General features: G+C 45.9%; 1 protein-coding gene across 5 annotated transcripts in view; it reads right to left on the bottom strand.

The window, feature by feature from the left end:
- Positions 1-20,671, bottom strand: part of LOC119824614 (splicing factor SWAP) — a 75,624-nt gene that overhangs the window by 14,374 nt on the left and 40,579 nt on the right. For 3 of the 5 annotated variants that reach the window (XM_038344880.2, XM_038344882.2, XM_038344884.2), the window contains 7 exons: positions 18,412-18,652; positions 15,969-16,097; positions 15,295-15,388; positions 14,150-14,315; positions 7,567-7,800; positions 6,115-6,305; positions 1,159-1,424 (listed from right to left, as the gene is read on the bottom strand). In XM_038344880.2, coding sequence (XP_038200808.1) covers positions 1,159-1,424; positions 6,115-6,305; positions 7,567-7,800; positions 14,150-14,315; positions 15,295-15,388; positions 15,969-16,097; positions 18,412-18,652 — 1,321 coding nt within the window. The remainder of the gene's footprint in view (positions 1-1,158; positions 1,425-6,114; positions 6,306-7,566; positions 7,801-14,149; positions 14,316-15,294; positions 15,389-15,968; positions 16,098-18,411; positions 18,653-20,671) is intronic. The other 2 variants (XM_038344881.2, XM_038344883.2) reach the window with 1 other exon arrangement.

Genomic DNA, 20,671 nt, shown 5'->3' with positions numbered 1-20,671 from the left:
TAAAGTTCAACTTTACTAATTCTGTTGCCAGAAATGCCAAACTGCTTCTTTAACACCTGGCTCCTTATCAAGAGGGCTTTTTGGTAGAACGTTTGGAGGCAGCAGGCTGAGGTGAAGAAACAGATCCACACAGCTGCCTCATCTACACTCACTTGCAGACACTCTGTAGAACATCTGAACACAGACTGAGTGGGAAGGGCTGCTGTATCACTTCACACTCAGAAGCAATCAACACAGGAAAGTTCATTCACACAAAATAACTCCAGCATTGCCAGCCTATGATGTCCTGGAATTCACAGAGATCTGCCTGCCTCTGTAGGCGTATACCACCACCCAGCAACTCATTTTGTGTGTGTGTGTGTGTGTGTGTGTGTGTGTGTGCGTGTATAGGTCAGAGGGCAATACTCGGTGTTCTTCCTCAGCAGCCATTCACTGTGGGTTTTTGAAACTAGTTTCATTAGCCCTAGTTAGCCTAGAACTTGCTATACAGACCAGGTTGGCCTTGAACTCAGAGATCCACCTTCCTCTGCCTCCTGAGAGCTGGGAGTAGGGGCTTTTGTCCACACATCCAGCCCATTCACCTTACTTTGAGACAGTCTCTCACTGGCCTGGATTTTGCTGATTAGGCTAAGCTGGCTAGACAACGAGCCCCAGCCGGTATCCGCCTCCCATGCTAGAATTGGAAGCACACACTACCAGGCCTGGCTTTTTCACCCAAGTCCTCATGTTGTACAACAAATTGTACTGACTGAGCTAGTACTCTAGTGTAGCTTAGACTGCCTTGAACTGGAGATCCTCTTGCTTCCACCTCCAGAGTGAAGAGTGAAGTATAAATAAGCTATGTAGAGATAAGAAACATAAATAAATCATTTAACCTATAGTGGCTGATGAGCTTTGAAAAGCCTAAATAATATTTGAAAGATTTCGTTTAGATTTGCAGGATGCCACACACACACACACACACCCTAGTGCACCCACCAGCCTATGCTTGTTTTAAACATACACAAACACAAACACACACACACCCCTAGTGTGTTCATCAGCCTAGTGTACCCTGTGCTCACTTTAAACCTTCTGCTGGCTCTACAGGGTGCCAGCAGGAGGCTCAGCATGCAGGGCAGACCAGGAGCAGGAGGGCACGAGCGCCTGCACACCCACCTCGACCGCCGCACTGTCCGGTAGGCACTGGGCAGGGAGTGCTTGGCTTTTGAGTGGGATCTAGACCTGGGCTTGGAAGACGAGTGGTACTTGGGGGAGCGGGACCTCGTTCGAGACCGTTTTTTGTGCTTCTTCTTCTTCTTTTCTCTTTCTTCTTCTCTTGGTGGGTCTCTACATCTGCTTGAAGGCCTTTCTGGAGGCTTCACTTCTAACATGGGCAGAGTTCTACCTCCAACCAGCAGAGGACAGGGCATGACACCGGTTTCCTGGAAACATAAGCGAATGTGTGGATGTCAACAGGAAATACAACATTTAAAATGTAGATAGCTCAGGGGCTGTTATCTATAAAAATTCCCCTGCTGGGTGTATGGATTACACCTGTGACTGTGGCATGTTGAGGACCGAAGTAGGAAAATTGCCTTGAGTTTGAGGCCAGCTTGGGCTACAAAATTTAATTCTAGACCAGCCTGATATACAGTGAGATCCTGTCGTAAAAACAAAACAAAACAAAAAAAAAAACAACAAAAAAAAAAAAAACAAAAAAACAAACCTCTGGCCTTTCAGGAAAAACATGGTTTAACTAGTCATCGACTGCTACACATGGAAGATTTCTCATTTTGTGCCTGGAGGATTTAGCATTAAGGCGTATGGGAAAACTCAAGGGAGATGCTCTGTGTGAGCAGCCTCTCATACTGCCCCAGATGTCTGGAAGCCCTGGAATGGGATGGGGACAGAAGTGGTGTGCACATGCATTTGTAAACCTGCAACTGTGGGTACGGGGGCTCTGCCGTCGGGCTCATTCTGGCAGCTGATTAGCATCTCTGCACACGATTCTTACAGAACTACCAGCTCACAATGAAGTGCTCTGCCCAGTAGGTTGAGCTGAGGCCAGATGGCTACCTGCAGTTGTCAGACAGGAGGGAGAGCTCTGTTTTTCCTTCAACTCCCTTCTGCTTAGGCCACTAGCTCACAGGCTTATCATCACTGATGCAATATTCTTAGCTAGTTTATAGACTGCTTAAAATTTTAGTATACCATTAATTTCTTTCTTCTTTTAGATAGGGTCTCACCTATGTATTCCTGGCTGGCCCGGAACTCATAGAAAGTGCTGCCTGAGTGCTGAGATTAAAGGCAATTTCTGTGAGTTCTACCATATCCATCCAGTACTAGTTTTCTATGTCAATGAGTACATTTAAAGACATCACTTAAGATCACACCTGGATATGTAAAGCCATCTAATGGCCAATGGCACTGGGCAGACTAGCATCAGAAAAGGACCACGTACATGTGCACGGCGGAATGCTACCCTCTGGGTACCTGCCCATCCCGAGGATGTGACCTTATCTCATATACTTAAAAAGCCTGTAAGAACTCTTATCTAGGTGGTTAACTGGGTGAATGTGCCAATATTTATGGGCAAAGAGCACATCAAGTTACTCAGCAAAGTCAACAACAGCCTATCCATGAAGTTTCTTGATAGTGACAACATTTTGGATTTGACTCATTTATTAACTGTCAATTTATTATGAGTTCTTCAGTTTTTCAAAGCAATCAGACACTTATCACTATCTGCTCCTCATGTTCCCTTTCTGTTGAAGCAGCTATGCTGAGATAATCTTTGTGTGCACACACAATCAGAGAGACCATTCCAGAGCCAAACATCCATGGATTATAGGCAGGGCTAATGTTGGCAGACAAGAATGGAGTCATCCTGAGAGAAGACAGGGGCTGGGTCATGCCAGCAGGTTCATGACAAACAACCCACATCAGAACACAGAGGCAATCTTGCAACCACGACTTGTTTTTATCTATCTGCAGATATGGCTTTACATATTTTTTATTTTTTGCTATTTTGGAGACAGGGTTTCTCTATGTAGCCCTGGTTGTCCTGGAACTCACCCTGTAGACCAAGCTGGCCTTGAACTCATAGATTCATCTGCCTCTGCCTGAGTGTTGGAATCAAAGGTGTGTACCACCATCACCCATGGCCTTATATTATTTCTTAAAAATTAATAGATTAAAATATAAAATTATATAAATATATAGTTATCAATAATATGGAAATGTATTTATATATTAATTATGAAATGTTGACATATAATTTTAAAAATTAATAATATAAAAAATAAAAATTAATGCTATACAATATATTTACATATTACCTGTTTGAATGTGGAGGTCAGAGGACAGCTACTGAGTCTGTTTTCTCTTTTCACTATGTGGGTCCCAGGGATGAACTCATGCTTATTAGGCTTGGCAGCAACCGTCTCTACCTGCTGAGCCTGCCCATGCTGTCCTGTCTGGCTTTCATCCCCACTTTGAGATAAAGTCTCATCTAGTGCAGGCTGACTTTGAACCTGCCATAACTAAGGATGATCCAGAACTTCTGAACTGCCTTACCCCCAAGTGCTAGGATTATCGGGTGTGCTGACATCTATCAAAGACAAAACCTAAGACCCTATGCATTCCGGGGAAGCATTACAGCTTACAGATGTGTCTTAATGAATCTCTTTGTTCATTGTACAAATCAGAATGAAATAAGAGATTCAAGCAAGCTTCATGCATGCCTGCCCATACATGTGCTGCCCATCTCCTTCCATAACTGCAGAGTTCACGTTCTTGTGCTCCTTCCCTCACACTGCATGCCACAGTGCCAGGTGAATGCCCTCAGCTGGAGCCACAGTATACCATGGCTGCCTTCAGCTGGGTATACTCTGTTCCTACTTTCTGCAGGAGCAGACCTTGTGTGAGGAACCAGAAGGCAGTCCATCTTTGTGGGGCTCTGGAAAATGGGGTTGGTATGTTCTGTCACCTCCCTGAAAAGCTCATTTTGGCAAAGACAGGGCAGAGGTCGGCATGAGGACAGGACCACTGAGAACATGCGAGGCGAACACAGAAGCAGTGGGTCTCGACATACAGGAGGTGGAAAACAGTCTCTAACCACAGACACACTGCAGACTCCAAAGGCACTTACAAGTGTCAATACAAGTTAAAAGGGTGAAGGAGCCAGGAATGGTGGCTGAGGCAAGAGAACTGATATGTGGTCCAGCCCTTTCCAACAACAGCAAACCAGAGCAAAGGGCTTGGTCTGAATTATGAGGGAAAACCAAGTGTGGAAGTCTGAATGAAAATGGCCCACAAAGGCTCACAGGGAGTGACACTATTGGGAAGTGTGTCACTGGGGATGGGCTTTGGGGTTCCAGAAGCTCAAGCCAGACCCAGTGGCACTCTTTCTTCCTGTTGCCTGCTGATCTGGATGTAGAACTCTCAGCTAACTCCCCAGCACTGTGTCTGCCTGCACACTGCTATGTTTCCTACCACGATGATAAGAAACTAAACCTCTAAACTGTAAGTCAGACTCAATTAAATATTTTCCTTTATAAGAGTTGCCAAGGTCATAGTTGTCTCTTCACAGCACTAGAACCCTAACCAAGACCAAGCACAATAGATATTTGAAGACACCTGGAGACAAGGTCTTGCTATGTGGTTTAGGCCGTCTTCCAAGTACGGGGATTCTAGGGGCATGCCTGAGAGATTGTTATATTTTTCCTAAATATTTTAATTTTTAAATCATATACGTATGCTTGTATCTGTATGTGGGTATGACATGCAAGTGTAGCTGCTTACAGAAGAGGACATCAGATCCTCTGGAGCAGGAATTGCAGGCTGCTGTGAGTTGCCTGCAATGGGTGCTAAGAACCAAAATCAGGCCCTATAAAGCTGTATGTACTTACTTTTAAGCACTCCCACCCCCAAATCAAAGTTTAGGATAAGAAAAAGAAAAGTGGTCATCATCCTCTCTCAGTCTCACAGGTATGATTACTGGTGTGAGCCCAGGCAACATTAAAGTTATTTTTCAATATTTATTTTCTGAGTATAGGTGTTTTGCTTTTATATATGCACCGTCTGAGTCTGTGGAGGCTAGAAGAGGGTGTCAGAGCTCCTGAAAACTGGAGCTATGGGTGACTGTGAGCCACCATGTAGGTGCTGGGAATTAAACTCTGGAAGAACAATCATTGCTCTTAACTGCTGACTCATCTCTCCAGCCTCCCAAGAAAGATTCTGAAATGACCACTCTGAACTGCTCTTCAGAAGCACTGAGTCACAAGACTGCTGCTGGCTCTGCACTCCAGCTGTGTCACCCTTCAAGTCTCGAGGCATTTGATGCACTGCTAGTTTTCTTACTTGGAAAACTTACATTTCTAAATGCTTCTTGAACTCCTCCATGAATTCCTAGATACCCATGAAGCATTTTTAACCCCCCCCACCCCCAAAGTCTTGAAAGATACCTATCAAGAATCTAGAAGAGAAGACCCAGGGTTGGGGATGCAGCTCAGGGTAGGGCACTTACCTGCTACACATTTGGCCCAGGACTCCTTGACCAGGTCTAGATAGGCATGACCAGAATTTTCACTGAATGACACACTGCTGCCGCCAACAGCGTTTACTCAGAGTTCCTGGTGTTAGGCATTGCTTCACACCAAGGTACCATGTGATGATCCTGTTCAAGGCCACCACTTAGGAAGGAGCTGCCTGGGCTCTCTAAGACCTCTTGGTGTTGAGGATTAGTGCTCCACCACTGAGCTGCACACCCAGAGAAGACAAGAGTGGCTGCACTTCACTTTTTCTTTTCCCTAATTACAACGTAACGCAGATATGGGTGATCTCTGCCCTATGTAAGCTCAACAATGTGGATCTGACCACATGTAGGGTAGTCATGAGCTGAACTTCCTGACCAGGATTTACGGCTGTGTTCTAAGGCTGCAGCCTGCCTTTGGTGTGTTTACAGGTAACTGTCACGGCATCTCTTTTCACAGACTCAAAGCTATCAGCAAAGCCTGTGCCTCTATGCTGCTGCCATCTGACTCAAGGTTGAGGTTCCATGGGCAGAGCAGGGCAGAGCCAGCTCTCATCTACTACAAACCCAGGCATGCTATCAGGACTTCTTCTACATACCTCTACACTGAAAGCACTCTCCTCAAGTTTTCCAACTTCTGTTTCTGGAAGAGGATTTTTTAAGGTTTGTAAAAACAAAGCTGCTTTCCTTTTACGTTCAGCCTGGAGCTGCTTCTCCTTTGATTCCTTGGATGCCTGGGCCAGCTTTTCCCGTGCAGCAGCAGCAAGGCGGTCCTCCAGCTTTTGTTTTGCTACAGAAAACAAGGAAGGCAGAGTTTACGATAAGCAGTGTTTTACTTCTAATTCTCACAGGCACCTTCTGGCCATACAGCACTGCCATTTCAACAGCAACCTCAGAGCAGGCAGACACCTGGGACATACCACAGGTTTGAGAAAATAAACTTATTATGTTTATTATTTTTCTATTTAAAGGGATGTACTTTACTCTAAAGGCAGCCAGGCTGAAGGGGTTCCATGATGGTAGAAGCTGGGGCTGGATACCAGGAACCGCAGAATGGCTCTCATGAACAGAAGCCCTCAACACTGCAAGTGTCTGGATGATCACTGCACTTAATTATGCCCTGTGGGAAGTGTCTTAGTTCAGAGGGCATGACAAACTGCTGAGGTCACGCACAGAGTGCAAACTTTTTTTTTGGGTTTTTCGAGACAGGGCTTCTCTGTAGCTTTGGAGCCTGTCCTGGAACTAGCTCTTGTAGACCAGGCTGGCCTCAAACTCACAGAGATCCACCTGCCTCCAGCCTCCCGAGCGCTGGGATTAAAGGCGTGCGCCACCACCGCCCAGCTCAGAGTGTGACTGTAAGTGAACTGAGGGACACCAACTATGGGCTCATGACATGCTCTCCTCTGGAAGACACTGGCTCCAAGAACATCCTTTAATCAGTGCTGTATGGTCTATTCATGCATACCCAGACATTGCAATCCAAGAAAACCAGTTAGTACAGGTAAAGGCACAAATGCATTTATTGAGTAACTCCTTCACTATAGAATACGACTTATTTTGGAGGTGCAGATGTCCCCAAAATGCTAAGCATTTTACCACAATTCCAGTCCCAGTCCATGTCCCTCACATGCTGTTGGCCATGCTCTGACCCATAAAGATGATCCAGAGACATCAACTCTGCCAGGCATCATCTTCAAGGGCTGATGGTTTTGCTGAGAGACATTCCTACAAAAGGGCCTCTCCCAGTTTGGTGCATTAACTGGAGCTGGAAGTCCAGGCCTGGTGCCTCACCCTGGGGCTGTCGTCCAAGTACAAAGTGCGTCTCCATTAGAGCTGCCCACTTAGCGCATTAAGCTACTCTGAGTACAGATTGCCAAGGGCACTGCATCAAGCTAAGGAGTGCACAGTGCCACACAGCAATGCATACAGGACTTTCAGAGCACTCCTGCATGGCTCCAGGCTTTGGTTTGTAGTCTTAGAATTCCTGGTTTAGCACATAAATCTTATATTTGTCTTTTTTCCTTCAAGAACTTTAAAAGCTATCAACAAACCTTGCTTTGCTTCTAGCTCCTCCTGGGTGAGCTGGGGCTTCTTCTCCTCCACGACCACACAGGGTGGGGCTGCGGCTGGGCTGGGGTTGGCCACGCTGTTTGTGCTTTCCTGGCATTCCCTGCTTTCTTCATCTTCTTCACTATCATCGTCCAACTTGACTCGGTTTTTTTCCAGAGGAAGTAGGTCATTTTCTTTGGCCTTGATGGCAAAGCTTATTGGAGCAAAAGAAGCTGCTGGGAAAAGGTGACAAGTGTGACACATTTTTAGGCACCAGAGCAAAATGTGCAGACATTATCATAGGTACTAGCACTTACAAAAGAGAGGGTGACAGGCGATGGCACCTGTAGTGAAGGCATCCCCCACCCCCGCCGTGTTCCGTGTTGTGTGTGGTCTACAGGTGGGGCTGCTGCAGTGTTAAAGGAGTCTTGTTTAAATACTCGAGGCAAGGCATCAGACTGGGGTGTGTGTCTGAACCATGCTTAACAAGGGCAGCATAGTGTTGGTGTCATAGTAGACACACACCTGCTGAATATGAAACTGTCATCTTTAGTCTGAATAACCAATTTTGTCATTTTCCTTTTTGTAATGTGTGTGCTTGAGAGTGTGCCATGTGTGCAGGTCAAGGTTAGAGGACAACTGGGAATCAGTCCTTCCTACTACATAGGTTGTGGGCATTAAACTCAGGCTGGCAGAATTGGTGGCATGAGCCTTTACCCACTGAACCATCTTGCTAGCCTGTCATTTTTCTTAAATTTTTTTTTTTAAAAAAACAATCTTGCATGTAGCTGAACTGGTATGATAGAGCATGTGACATGGCTCCACTAAGAAACGGTGTCTAGAAAACCACCAGTTACATTAAAAGAAAAAGAAAGCCTGTCCTTCAAGCAAAATCTGAACCAAAACACAAAATTCATTCTTTTATTTAGTGAACATGGCAAGCATCCTGTCAGACCGCGATCTACACCTATCACAAGTATTTCAAAGTGTAACAAAAATTTAGGTGATACCCCTAAACACTTGAGAGAAATGCAAAGGCCTTAAAGGAGACCTGTCAACACTGACTCTCTCTGTCACTCACTACACTGAGTGACTCCTAGCAGCCACAGATGAAGTCAGATACTACAGCCTTCAGCCATGATGGGCATCAAGAAGCTACACCGAAGGGCATCTGCAGTGCACTGAGAACAGCTGCCTCTGAGTGAGGCAGACTGTGGGAAACTTACTTCAGTTGCCCTGCACCTCTCCCCCACCCTGTCCCCCAAGCTTCTCAAGGCAGGACACTTGGCCATGTGCTGGGCTGAAGAGAATTTATACCTGTGACATATGCCCCATTTAATACCCAAGAGCCAGGAGAGCAAACTTCCATACGACGCCTGGTAAGAAGCAGAGCGCACTTTGAGCTGCTGTGGTACTGTAATGCTGATCCAATCTTAACCGAAGTCCTCATCTTTCATAGTACAACCAAGATGTCTATGCTAAGGCCATAATGAGGATCTGTGGCAGCAGAGTCTGAGTGGAATCCAAGACAGGGACAGAGTCGCAGAACAACCGCAGTCCTAGGCCGACTGCTGAAGGCAATGGTGAGTACTTGGTGAGGCGATGTGGGCTACTGTGCCATGTGTTGTTTTTGCACGTCTTAAGGTTCCTTAAGAAAACTTAAGTTTGCCAGGTGGTGGTGATGCACACCTTTAATCCCAGCACTCAAAAGGCAGAGGCGGGCAGATCTCTATGAGTTTGAGGCTAGCTTGGTCTACATAGCAAGTTCCAAGACAGCCCAGGCTACACAGAGAAACCTTGTCTAGAAAAACAAAACAAAACAAAACAAAAAAAGAAAGCTAAGTTAACAAAAACAAATCTTTTACTGCCTGTGGTAATGTGGTCTCATGGTCTCTTTAATAAGCAGAGGGTCAAGGACATTTTTAAAAGAGAAAATTCATAAAATGTTAATGGACTCACTTATGAAGTGAGACAAAAAATACAAGATGATTTAAAAACACCTGTACTGTTTGCAGAAAAGGACAAGCAGATCACAACTGAAGTACGTGAGCACTTTGCAACAGTCTGGAGAGCATTCAGTCAGACACAGAGCCAAAGCACCCTTACCTCCACACAAGGAACCTAATTACAGAGCCACTTAACTTGTGCGTCTCAGTGTCCTGTCTCACTGTTGACGACTGATTAGATTATCAGGGCCCGTACTCCATGGCACTGATGAGAACCAAGAGGCCAAGGCCAGGAAGCTTCTCTAGGCAAGGTAGCCCAAAGACCCTGAAAATTCTGGAATATTCCAATTACACAATTTGCACATCACATCTTGCATTACCACCGATCCTAAGCTCTTTCTCCAGGTGGCCCATACCTTGTATGATCCAGCTATGCCCTTCTGCACTGTGCTCAAGCTGAGACAGATGTTCTTGCCTGCTGCCTGTAGGATCTGCTCCTTTCGGCACATCTGACCCTCAAGGATGGGTAAAACACCCATGGCCTCACAGCTTCTTCCCCACTTCTGGGTAATAACTGCATGTGTGTGTACACACATATATGTGTATATTTCGAGATGAGCTCTTAGCTATGTTGCAGGTACCCGACACCGCCTAGATGAGTGGTATTACTATTGTTACTAATTAAATGTTGTTCTTGTGATGCGTTCTTGTGGTGCATTCATGTGCCCAAATGTGTGCAGATGAGCACATATGTATGAGGGGGAACAGAGGTTGATGTTTTTGGCTGTTGTTCTCCACTTTGTTTTTTGGGACAAGATCTTTCACTGAAACTGGTATTTATCAATGGCTAGCCTAGCCTGGCTGGCCAATGAGCTCAGGGAGTTCTGTTTCTGGGCCTCCTCAAACCACATGCTAGGGTTACAGCCATTCCTAGCTTTTTAGTAGGTGCTAGGGATGGGACCTCAGGTCCTCATCCTTGCATAGTAAGCACTTAACCCACAGAGCTGTCTCCTCATCCCTGATACAAAATTTTTAAAAAATCTGTTTTTAGAATTTTAACTATTTTAGATTCATTTGTGTGTATGAATGTTTTACCTGCATATATGTATGTCGCCATGTGCATACCTGGATTCCCTAGGACTGGAGTTATGGGTGGTTATGGATACTAGGAGAAGACTCCCAGTACTATGTGGGAAGCCAACCCAGGTCCTCTGCTCTCCAACCCCACCACACTAGTCACGTGTCTTCCTCATCTGAAGAATGCCCTCAGTCCATTTTCTGACCTAGAAAAGCTTTCTAGAGTAAGGACATTAACCCTTCATTGTCCAACTTACTGTCATTTGCCTTTTAACTTTACTCTGGCTCTGTTTCCTAGATCTGTAAGCCTGATTTCTGGCTTCAACTCTCTGATTCTAAGATCATATATATATATATTTACTTTCCATCCCGGCTCTTCCTCCTTCCTCTCTCCACAAGGTCTCATGTAGGCTCACAAAGCCTTGAGCTCCAGCTCCTCCTGCTGCCTTCACCTCCAGTGCTGAGATCATGGGCATGCACTACCCACAATGACTACATTTAGAAACTGAACTTCTGGAATCACTGCTGTTAGACACCTGAGTCTTATTAACTCTTTAAAAGTTAAGGGGGCTTACAAGATGGCTCAGTAGGCAGGGAGCTTGCTGCAAAGTTTGACAACTTAAGTTTGATCCCAGAGACACACATGTTGAAGGAGGAGTCAAAGAGGAGCTTGCCCGTGCAGTTTCAGTTATCATTACACTACTGAAGTTTCAGAAGACCAACACTTTCTCGGGGCCTACTGAGAAAAGACCCCAGAAGTCTGCTTGCGGACAGGTGATGGAGAGGCCATACCAGGGCCCTAGAACAACACCACTGCTTATTCCTGTCACTGCTTTAGTATAGTTGGATTCCATTTAATATTTAACATCATGCTTCTAAGTGCTGAGGTCTATAGATTGCTGAGCTCTGAGAGCTTCTTAATTCTGTCTCCAATAAGCCCTGGAGAAGCTCTACTGACAGAGACGATCTAGTTCTCTAGGGTAAATTAAGCCAGCCTTTAATTTGTTTTGGCCTATTGCCTGGTTCTAGAGGCTGTGCACCAACCAATATTTTAAAAATCTGCCAGACTAAAAATCTGTCAGTTTTCCTTTCTTTCTCTTCTTTTCTTGAAATAATTTTGGCAATCTACGTTTCTTTGAAATGGTATTTTTCAATGACTTCGGTTCATTTCCATTTAAGGTTGTGTGCATGCTGTCCTGTGTAGACTCTGAAAGAGATTTACAACTTTGTGTTCACATCTGCATTCTTCTTCTCTTGAGCACATGCAACAGATTTTACTGGTCTTTAAAAAATTACTTTCTCAGTAATTTCTTAATTCTTATTCCTTTGTTTCTGCTTTCCTTATAAGCATTTTATAGATTTTGAGAGGTTCTCACTGTCAGGAAGCTTGTATTGAAAATCCTACCTCAGCTTCTTCAGCACTGGGTTCTAGACCTGGGCTACAGCTGGGCTTCCACCCTACATCCTGCTCTCTGCCTCTCCACCATCCTGTCCTCCCCCCCTCCCCCCCAGGACTGAACATGCCCAGGCCATGTTGTACTGCACCCCAGCTCACTTCCTAGTCTCTTGAGTTCAATGTTCATTTATTTTTTGTTTGTTTACCAACATAAACAAGTAATGCTATTGTCCTTTTTGCAATAGTATCTTATTTTATTTTCGCCCCCAGCAGTGTAGGGAACAGAATCCAGGAAAGTGCTCTATTGCTGAGCTATGCCCTAATCCATAAAACTTCTTTGATGTTCTTACTGTCCTTATTTCTGTGGACTCAGGACTTTGGGGTGCTACTATGCCTACAGGCCTTCCTGTTCTAGCATTCAGAGGTACAGAGAAATGATGCACCAACTTGCCTTCTCCTCTTCAGAGAAAAGCCTGGCTGTTTCCACCTGGATAAACTTCTTCTACATCTGTCCCTATCTTTGAGATTTCTGAGAACTTCCCAGGCCATCTTCTAGTCAGACTGACTCGGTGATTTCATCATGCTTAACCTAGCAGCATTTCTGAGCAGTCTTCTGAAGCTGTCAGATTATTGGCAACCTAAATTTTATAACATCCTCAACTCTTCTGAACATAAAGGCCTAAGAATCTGTTCTGATACTTAGGGCCAGCGGCTCAGTTGTTGTCTTCTAAGTCTCAGCCCCTCAGCAGGGCTGTGCTTTTCCATCCTGAACTGCAGAGGAGCAGGCTGTCTCTTCCAGGTCTCGCTGTGGGAGAAGCGTATCAAACACTATGCATTTCTATCCTTACCTCTTGGGCTTCTCCTACCAGGGTGGGCAGGCTGGTGCAGCAAATGAGCCTGGCGCTCCTTTCTCTGTGGCTCTGCAGCCACCCAGGCAGAATCAGTCTAGAGGGTACTTCCTGGATAACAGCGGCCTCATGGAAGCCCCCTAGCTTGTCCCAGTCTTCCACCTTCTCCTTGCTGGCAGTGGATGTCCTGGGATCACTGTCCTCACACCTCTCTTCCCCTTAAAAGGAAGTCCCAGATGGTCTGCTTGTCTTCCAGCAAGGGACAGCATCTCAAATGGGTTCTATGCAGAAGGTGCTGCTCTGTTTGGCTTGTGCCTTTGCTTACTTCAGAGAGAGCAGGAGGCAGGCAGTCACCTGGCTTTATAAACAGTGCTCTCCTAGTGATAACCAGATTATTGTGAATCCTCTCCATTCTCCCTACCCACCCGGAAGGCCGCTCTAGGTCAGGAAAGAGATTGCTGCCTGTGTCTGCTGTCACTCTTCTTCTAGGAGCTGTGGGCTTGTGCTTCTACTGCTACCACTCTTGCATTAGCCACTGGGCCACCAAGGCCCCTAACTGTCCCACTATCTTAATCTCAAAAAGCCAATGCTAAATAAAGCATTCCCCAGTAACCACAAGCCTCAGGGGAAGCAAAGTCCCAGATGCTGGCCAGTACACCTCTCCAGACTGAATCACTACAGCCACCTGTCACCACACCAAAGCAAGAACCTCACTTATCTCTGAACACTCAACACAACCTTTTCTGCAGTCTCTTTTCCAGTAAGAGGAAGTAACAGCTTCTTCACAGAGCTCTGCTAAGCAGTCTGAAGCAGTCTTTCTTCTCTCTTCTCTATTGCACCAGCCACTTACATACATCTGTCCTGCTAGACCACATCATCTTGTCAGGGACAGGGCAAGGAGACCAAATGTGAGTGAGTGCAGCACTGACTGACAAGGGTACTCAAGGGAGCTACTTGGACAAAGGAAACAAACCTCATCACAATAGTTTGCACTAAGCTGGGACCTAGTGGAGAGCATTTGCTCAGGTGAGCACAAATAACAGAACAGTTTCAAAGGTCTGGGTGAGGATGAAATGCTATTTGAATATTTATAAACATGTCCACTAAATGGCTCGGAATAGGCTAAAAGCTGTTGGATACTTGAACTAGCATGCATTTACAAGGTTCCAGACATCATGTTTGGAAGCAGGATAAGGTGAACATGCTTAAATATAGCAGTTCAAGAAGCCAAGCCCAGTGAGCCCCTATGGTTGAGGTACTTAGTTCTGTCCCTCAATAGGGAAGTCCACGAGGTCCAGGCTTCACCAGGACAGCGCACCTTTTACCAGCTTCCCGTCCACGGTGCTCTTGCTGGACCCAGCCTCCTTCTTCCCGCTGCCTCTTCCCCCAGTCTCTGCCATACCCTCAGCAGTGCCGTCCTCCCCGGCTTCACTCGACTCTTCAGCAGCAGTTTCTGTGGAAGCCTCTTCAGCTGTGGATGCTACCTGGAAAGATAGATAGCACTGTGCACTGTTACATGACAATTACACAGGTTTGTCAGTATATTCCACAGTACGTGTCTATAATCTCAGCACTAGGAGGTAAAGGCAAGAAGACCAGGAGTTCAAGAGCATCCTGGTCAAAGAGTCTGAGGTCAGCCTGTGCTTCATGAGTCACTCTAAAAAAACACACTGAAACAATCTCCCAAACAGCCAAAAATAGCATTTCCACATTTCAAATTCTGACTTGTAGTTCTCTTGTGCTTTCAAGTGTGTGTGTGTGTGTGTGTGTGTGTGTGTGTGTATGTGTTACTGGGGACTGGACCCAGGGCCTCTGGTACGCTAGACAAGTAGTGCTCTGCCACTGCGCTCCATCCCCAGGCCCGCCTGTATGTTTATAAAACAACAGTCTAAAGTGGTGAAGAAGTACCTTTCCTTGGAGTCTGGTTACTGACAATACCTTCAGAATAGAATACTCCACTGACTACAGATGAGTGAGCAGCTTCAGTTTCAGCAATCATTTCTGGCAGAATAAGCTCAAGAGTGCCAGGAACTATGGAAGGGACTGTGTACTTGGCAGCTAGGATCTAGCTCTGCCCCTGGAGGGCAGTGAACAGCTCCAGCATATGCACCATGAGGTGTGTTACATGTAGTCAAAGTAAACTGGGCACAGTGGCACATCTGCAACCCTAGCACTTGGGAGGCAGAGGCAGGCGGATCACCTGGGCTACATGAGGCTATGTTTCAACTCCCCTCCCCAATATTGTTAAAAGTAGCCTCTGATGCTTGAAGCAAGTGTTTTCTGTTTGGAACATGCTGGAGAAGTGGTCACTAAGGGAGGAGCAAGTGGGCGCTTCAACAGATCTAAGACAGCTTCACCTCTGAAGGGAAAGGTTAGACATAATGTACTTGAGAATAAACAGGAAGTCAGTTCTGCACTTGTTGTCAGAGCTCGTTTCATGCCTTCCCCACCTTCAGTGAATACCTGTGTGCTACTGCCTCCTTCCTTCTGAAGGAAGAACTGCTTCTTAAACTCATAGTAGGCGTTGTACTGGTGCCAGGGCTGAAGGAACTCAAATCTGCGAACAGAGAAGCATTCAGTATGACCCACACACAGGCTTCAGTCTTTCCCACATGGTCTGCACTGTCATGGACATCTCATAGACACTGATCATCCCACAACTTCATAGATTCCACATGGATCAGTCTTGTTCTATCCAGTAGTATGTGAATCGGGAAGAGGGCTACCTGTTCTCCAGGACCATATCACAGGTGAAAATGCAGTCCATGTTTTATGGACACAGCCACAGGTAAGGGATAAGGACCCTTGGAAAGTGTGAATTCCAGTCTTTCAAGCACCTACATTTTTACTACACAATAAAAACAATAGCAAAACCCCTCTTCAACTGTAAGTAATTTAACAAGATGTACAAAAATGTCTATCTAAAGATACTCCAGGGAAGATAAAAGAACAAAGGAATAGTGACAGGATTTAAAGAATGCTAAACGAAAATCCCTAATCTCATAAACCTGACATGCTTAAAATTTTTGAGTGTTTTTGCAACGTGGGAGCTTGAGCTCAGAAATTCATGAATACCCGCCTGCAAACACTGGCACTGAACTACACCCCAGTCCAACCCCCAGACCCTTTCACCTCACCTTTGATCATTCTTGGCTCGAACACTGGTCTCAAACTTAAGGCCGTTCCTAGCGACGTACTCCGCCAGCTTGTCGATCACAGGCTGGATGTCAGGGGGCGGGGGTATGATGGCCACGGGAGCAAGCGCACTGTGGAGAAGAGCTGGTGAGCAACCCTGACCTCAGTGTGGCTTGAGCCTGGCAATGGCAGCTGGAGGGTCCTTTCGGGCTCAGGCATGAAAGAAGACTCTTGGTCTAAAGCAGTGGTTCTCAACTTTCCTAATGCTGTGACCCTTTAAAACAGTTCCTCATGTTGTGGCGACCCCAACCATAAAATTGTTTCATTGCTACTTCATAATTGTAATTTTGCTATTGTTATGAATCATAGTGTAAATAAATATCTGTGATGGAGGAGGGTCATCTGTCTATGTGTTACTTTCATTGGTTAATAAAGAAACTGCCTTGGCCCTTTAATAGGACAGAAAATTAGGTAGGTGGAGTAGACAGAACAGAATTGTGGGAGAAAGAAAGCAGAGTCAGGCAGACGCTTCAGGCAGATGCCATGACTCTCCTCTCCGAGACAGAAGCAGGTTAAGATCTTCCTGGTAAACCACCACCTCGTGGTGCTACACAGATTACTAAATATGGGTTAAAGCAAGATGTGAGAATTAGCCAATGGGAGGCTGAAACTAATGGGCCAAGCGGTGTTTAAAAGAATACAATTTGTGTGTTATTTCGGAGCATAAGCTAGCCAGGTGGCTGGGAGCCGGGGCGGTGGGAATGCAGCCCGCTGCTCTCACTACATATCTGATATGTGACCTCTGTGAAAAGTTTTTTCAATCCCCAAAGGGTGGAGAGCTGCTGGTCTAAAGTCAAGAAGCCATCTAACTAACCTAGCAAAGCCAGCTCCTGAGCACCACTGTCAGTGACAACGCAGGAGGCTATGTGTGGCACCCTGTAAGCCCAATGCTAGAGCCTGGCTTACACAGCTAGACCCTATCTCCAAAAACGAACTAACAGTGGGAATTTACTAAAGAATGATGTCCAAAGTCCCATAGGTAGGTTCAGTCTTCCTCCCAATTAGCATTCCCTTTTAACTATGAGCTACTTCTTAGGAACAAAACAAGAAAAAGACATTAAAACAGCTGGCTAGCATGGCTCAAACTCCTTCACTCCATGTTTACATCTCAGCAGTATAGCTCTAGGTGTCATTCCCCAACTCTTCCCATATGCTAGGCTAGTGATCTGAGTGATACCCCTGGCCCACAGTTGACTTTCTAAGCCTTAGAGAGGGGGCTTTAGTCAAGTTTTTCTGTCGCCTCTACTGGACTTGAGACACACACAGGGGCCCTCCATGGGGTCTGAACACTCCTGTCCTTCTGCCATCGCTGGGTTTTACACGAGATGCCAACTGTGTAACTGGTGGTCTCAAGGCCAACAGAGCCCTACCTTCACCAACTATATAAAACCCTACATATAGTGAGGAGCTGCGGGCTGTGTTCCTGCCGCTCGGCTCCCGGCAGCTTGGCTAGCTTATGCCCCAAAATAACAACACACAAACTGTATTCATTTAAACACTGCCTGGCCCATTAGTTTCAGCCTCTTACTCACATCTTGACTAACCCATATCTAATAATCTGTGTAACACCACGAGTGATGTCTTACCGGGAAAGATTCAGCATGTCTGACCTGGCGGCTGGCTCCATCGCATCTGACCCAGAGAGGAGAGGCATGGCAACTGCCCGAGGCATCTGCCTCACTCCCAGCATCCTGTTCTGTCTACTCCACCCACCTATGTTCTAACCTATCAGGCCAAGCAGTCTCTTTATTAATTAACCAATGAAACAGCAGATAGATAGAAACACTCCTACATCACCTACAAGCTTGACAAGTTCAGTCCACTTCACTTGGACCCTGCCTAATACTGCCCTGCCGAGGTGTCAACACACTGAACAAGAGCAACCCAGATATGGGATGCTGCCCAACAGCCACATTTACACATGGCTAAATTTCACTGCTTAAGAACCACTTTCAGTGTTGAAATAAGGTCTTGCTCTGCGGCTCATTATATAACTGAAGATGACCTTCAATTCCTGACCTTTCTGCTTCTACTTCCACAGTGCTAGAATTACAGGGCTGGAATACCTGTAATGAAATATTTAGCTGGTTTTGAACTTTTTTGGGGGGGGGGGGTGGTCAACAGGGACTCATTGTGTTTCTCTGGCTGGCATAGACCTCACTGTATAAATCAGGATGGCCTTGAACTTGGAGACTGCCTGACTTTGCCTGGCCATAGCCGTGAACTTTTGGTCCTTCTGCTTCAGCTTTCCAAAAGCTGCGAGTCCAGGTGTATGGTACTAATGTATGAATAACTATGCTAATTATGGAGACACATGTATGCAATCCAGAGCAAGAAAACTGGTGTGCTGCAGCAGTCACCACGCCGGGCAGGTGGCACACGTACCTTGTGGTGGTGGTTGTGGAGGTAACCCCACTGCTTGTTTCAGCTGTGGTTGGGGGTGGTGGAGGTGTGGTCCCAGGAGGTGGTGGTACAGTAGTAGTCACACCAGGTGAGCTGGACACGGTCACTCCAGCAGGAAGGGTGCTGTAGTAAGTAGTCACATCGATCCCAGGTGGGGGTGGTGCCAGGCAGTAGGTGCCATCTGGCAACATGTAGTAGCTGTAGTACATGGCTGCCACAGTTGCTGTAAGAAACATGTTTTGTGAGCAAAAGGCGAATGACAGGTGTCACAGCTTGAATCTATAATGTCCCTCATAAGCTCATGTTTTTGACACTTGCTCCCCAGCTTACGGTCACTGGAGTTGTGGAACCTTTAGGATGTAGGCCTGATTGGCTAGAGGTCTGTTATTAGTAGAAGGTTTTTGACAACCATTTCTTGGTGCCTGGCTCTGGCTGACTCTCTGCTTCCTGCTCACCACAATGTGAACAGCCTCACCTTCATGCTCCCACAATCCATAGTGAACTGAGACCCTATGAAACTTTGAGCTAAAACAAATTCCTCCAACTTCACATTGTTTCCATCAGATATTAGAGCACAGCAATGTGACAATTACTAATATAACAGGACAGCAAATGACTAGGAAAGAGACTCTGGCCAAGTGCAGCATCGGTTCTGTCCACCCCAGCCACACTGCTCTGTATCTTTGATAGGTTCACACCCTGGAATGAGTGGACAGCAGACAGACACTCACTGTAGACCATGTGGCTTTTCTCTAAACCAATCCATCTTCCTTTGTGCAATAAGGGCAGGTGTGGAAGGCCTCTCTAAATGTGGAGTGACCCCCCTGCAGGAATAACTGATGGGTGGTCCTCTTTCCACAGGGCTGGCCAGGTAACCTGTGCTCACAGAGCAGGTGGACTCCCTAGCTCGCCCTGCTGGGACACTGAGCACACTTTCTGGAGTCTGTTTTTACTCCACTGCTCCTTTAGGAACTGCCGTCCACACGTCCTGCACGGAGTCACTATATTCAGCTCAGAAGTCCAATGCCTCTGCAGCTGCTTCTGGCCTTTCCTGTCAGGGGCACCAAGGCAATGGGCAAGTCCTAACAATGGCATGAGAGCCAGGCTTCTCAATGATCCTGAGCCTATTAGCTCATCCTACATACTTGAGCCCCATGGACTTTTGGGTCTCACTACCCCAAAATCACACAGGCCCTCACTCTGTTACTTCTGTCTCTGGTACATATGTGAAATATCTCTGCTTGTCTTGAGGCCCCTCTTAGATTTAACCCACTGGCTCCTGTTTTTGGAAATCCTCCCACACAGTTCAAGGCAGAGGTGGGAACATATAACCTATGGTAATTCCTTGCAGTGCTAAGACTATGGGCCTGCTACTGTCCCAAGGGTGACACATCTCAAAAACAGTGACAAGTTCTTGGCAGCTCCTGATGCACTCAGCAAGTAGAGCTTAGCTGTGCTGTTCTCAAATAACCCAGTGCTGAAATACCGCCAGTGACTCTAGCTCACATTAGCCCATTCCTGCTGGCTCAGTCTCTCTGGCTACCCACCCTGAAGCAGTGAAGTCTATAGCTCAAGCATCCTATAGCCTTGTCACCAGCTGACTCCAGGACACAGGTTCCCATGCAGCTATTTGTACCGACATCATACCATACCAAGTTAAAAGCAAAAGTCACACACACACAAATGCCCCACAAACATACTCACAGACTTCCTGATTTTATAATATCAATTACAAATACACTACTTGACATTTTATAATCTTACTTTAAAGTCTTCTGGTAGCCTCTTTCAAAAAATGTTAATACTACTACCAATCAAGTATTATGTCTGTATTATCTTTGCAAAAACTTTGCTTACATTTAAAACCACATGATGATTTAAGGTTTCATATTTTGCAAGATAAAAAGGGTGTCAGACATCAGGCAAATAAAAATGTAAAACTTACTTAATACTACTGGACTAACCATTCAAACACAACCTACAACATTATTCAAAAAGTCACACACAGAACACAGCAAGTCATGAGGTTAAATAAGATGTCACTACAAGAAAAAGAGGGAGTTGGAGAGATGGCTCAATGGATAAGAACATACACTGCTCTTGCAGAGGGTCCAAGATTCTGTTTCCAGCACCCACACTGGTCAGCTTATAACTATCTATCTATACCTCCAGTTCCAGGAGATTCAATCCCTTCTTGTGGCCCTCACATGCACAGCACACATACATGCAGAGAAACTCACAC

The sequence above is a fragment of the Arvicola amphibius genome, chromosome 10, assembly GCF_903992535.2.
Source record: "Arvicola amphibius chromosome 10, mArvAmp1.2, whole genome shotgun sequence".
Lineage (NCBI taxonomy): Eukaryota > Metazoa > Chordata > Mammalia > Rodentia > Cricetidae > Arvicola > Arvicola amphibius.
The sequence above is the reverse complement of the archived record's forward strand: the minus strand, read 5'-3'. Positions and strand labels throughout refer to the sequence as shown.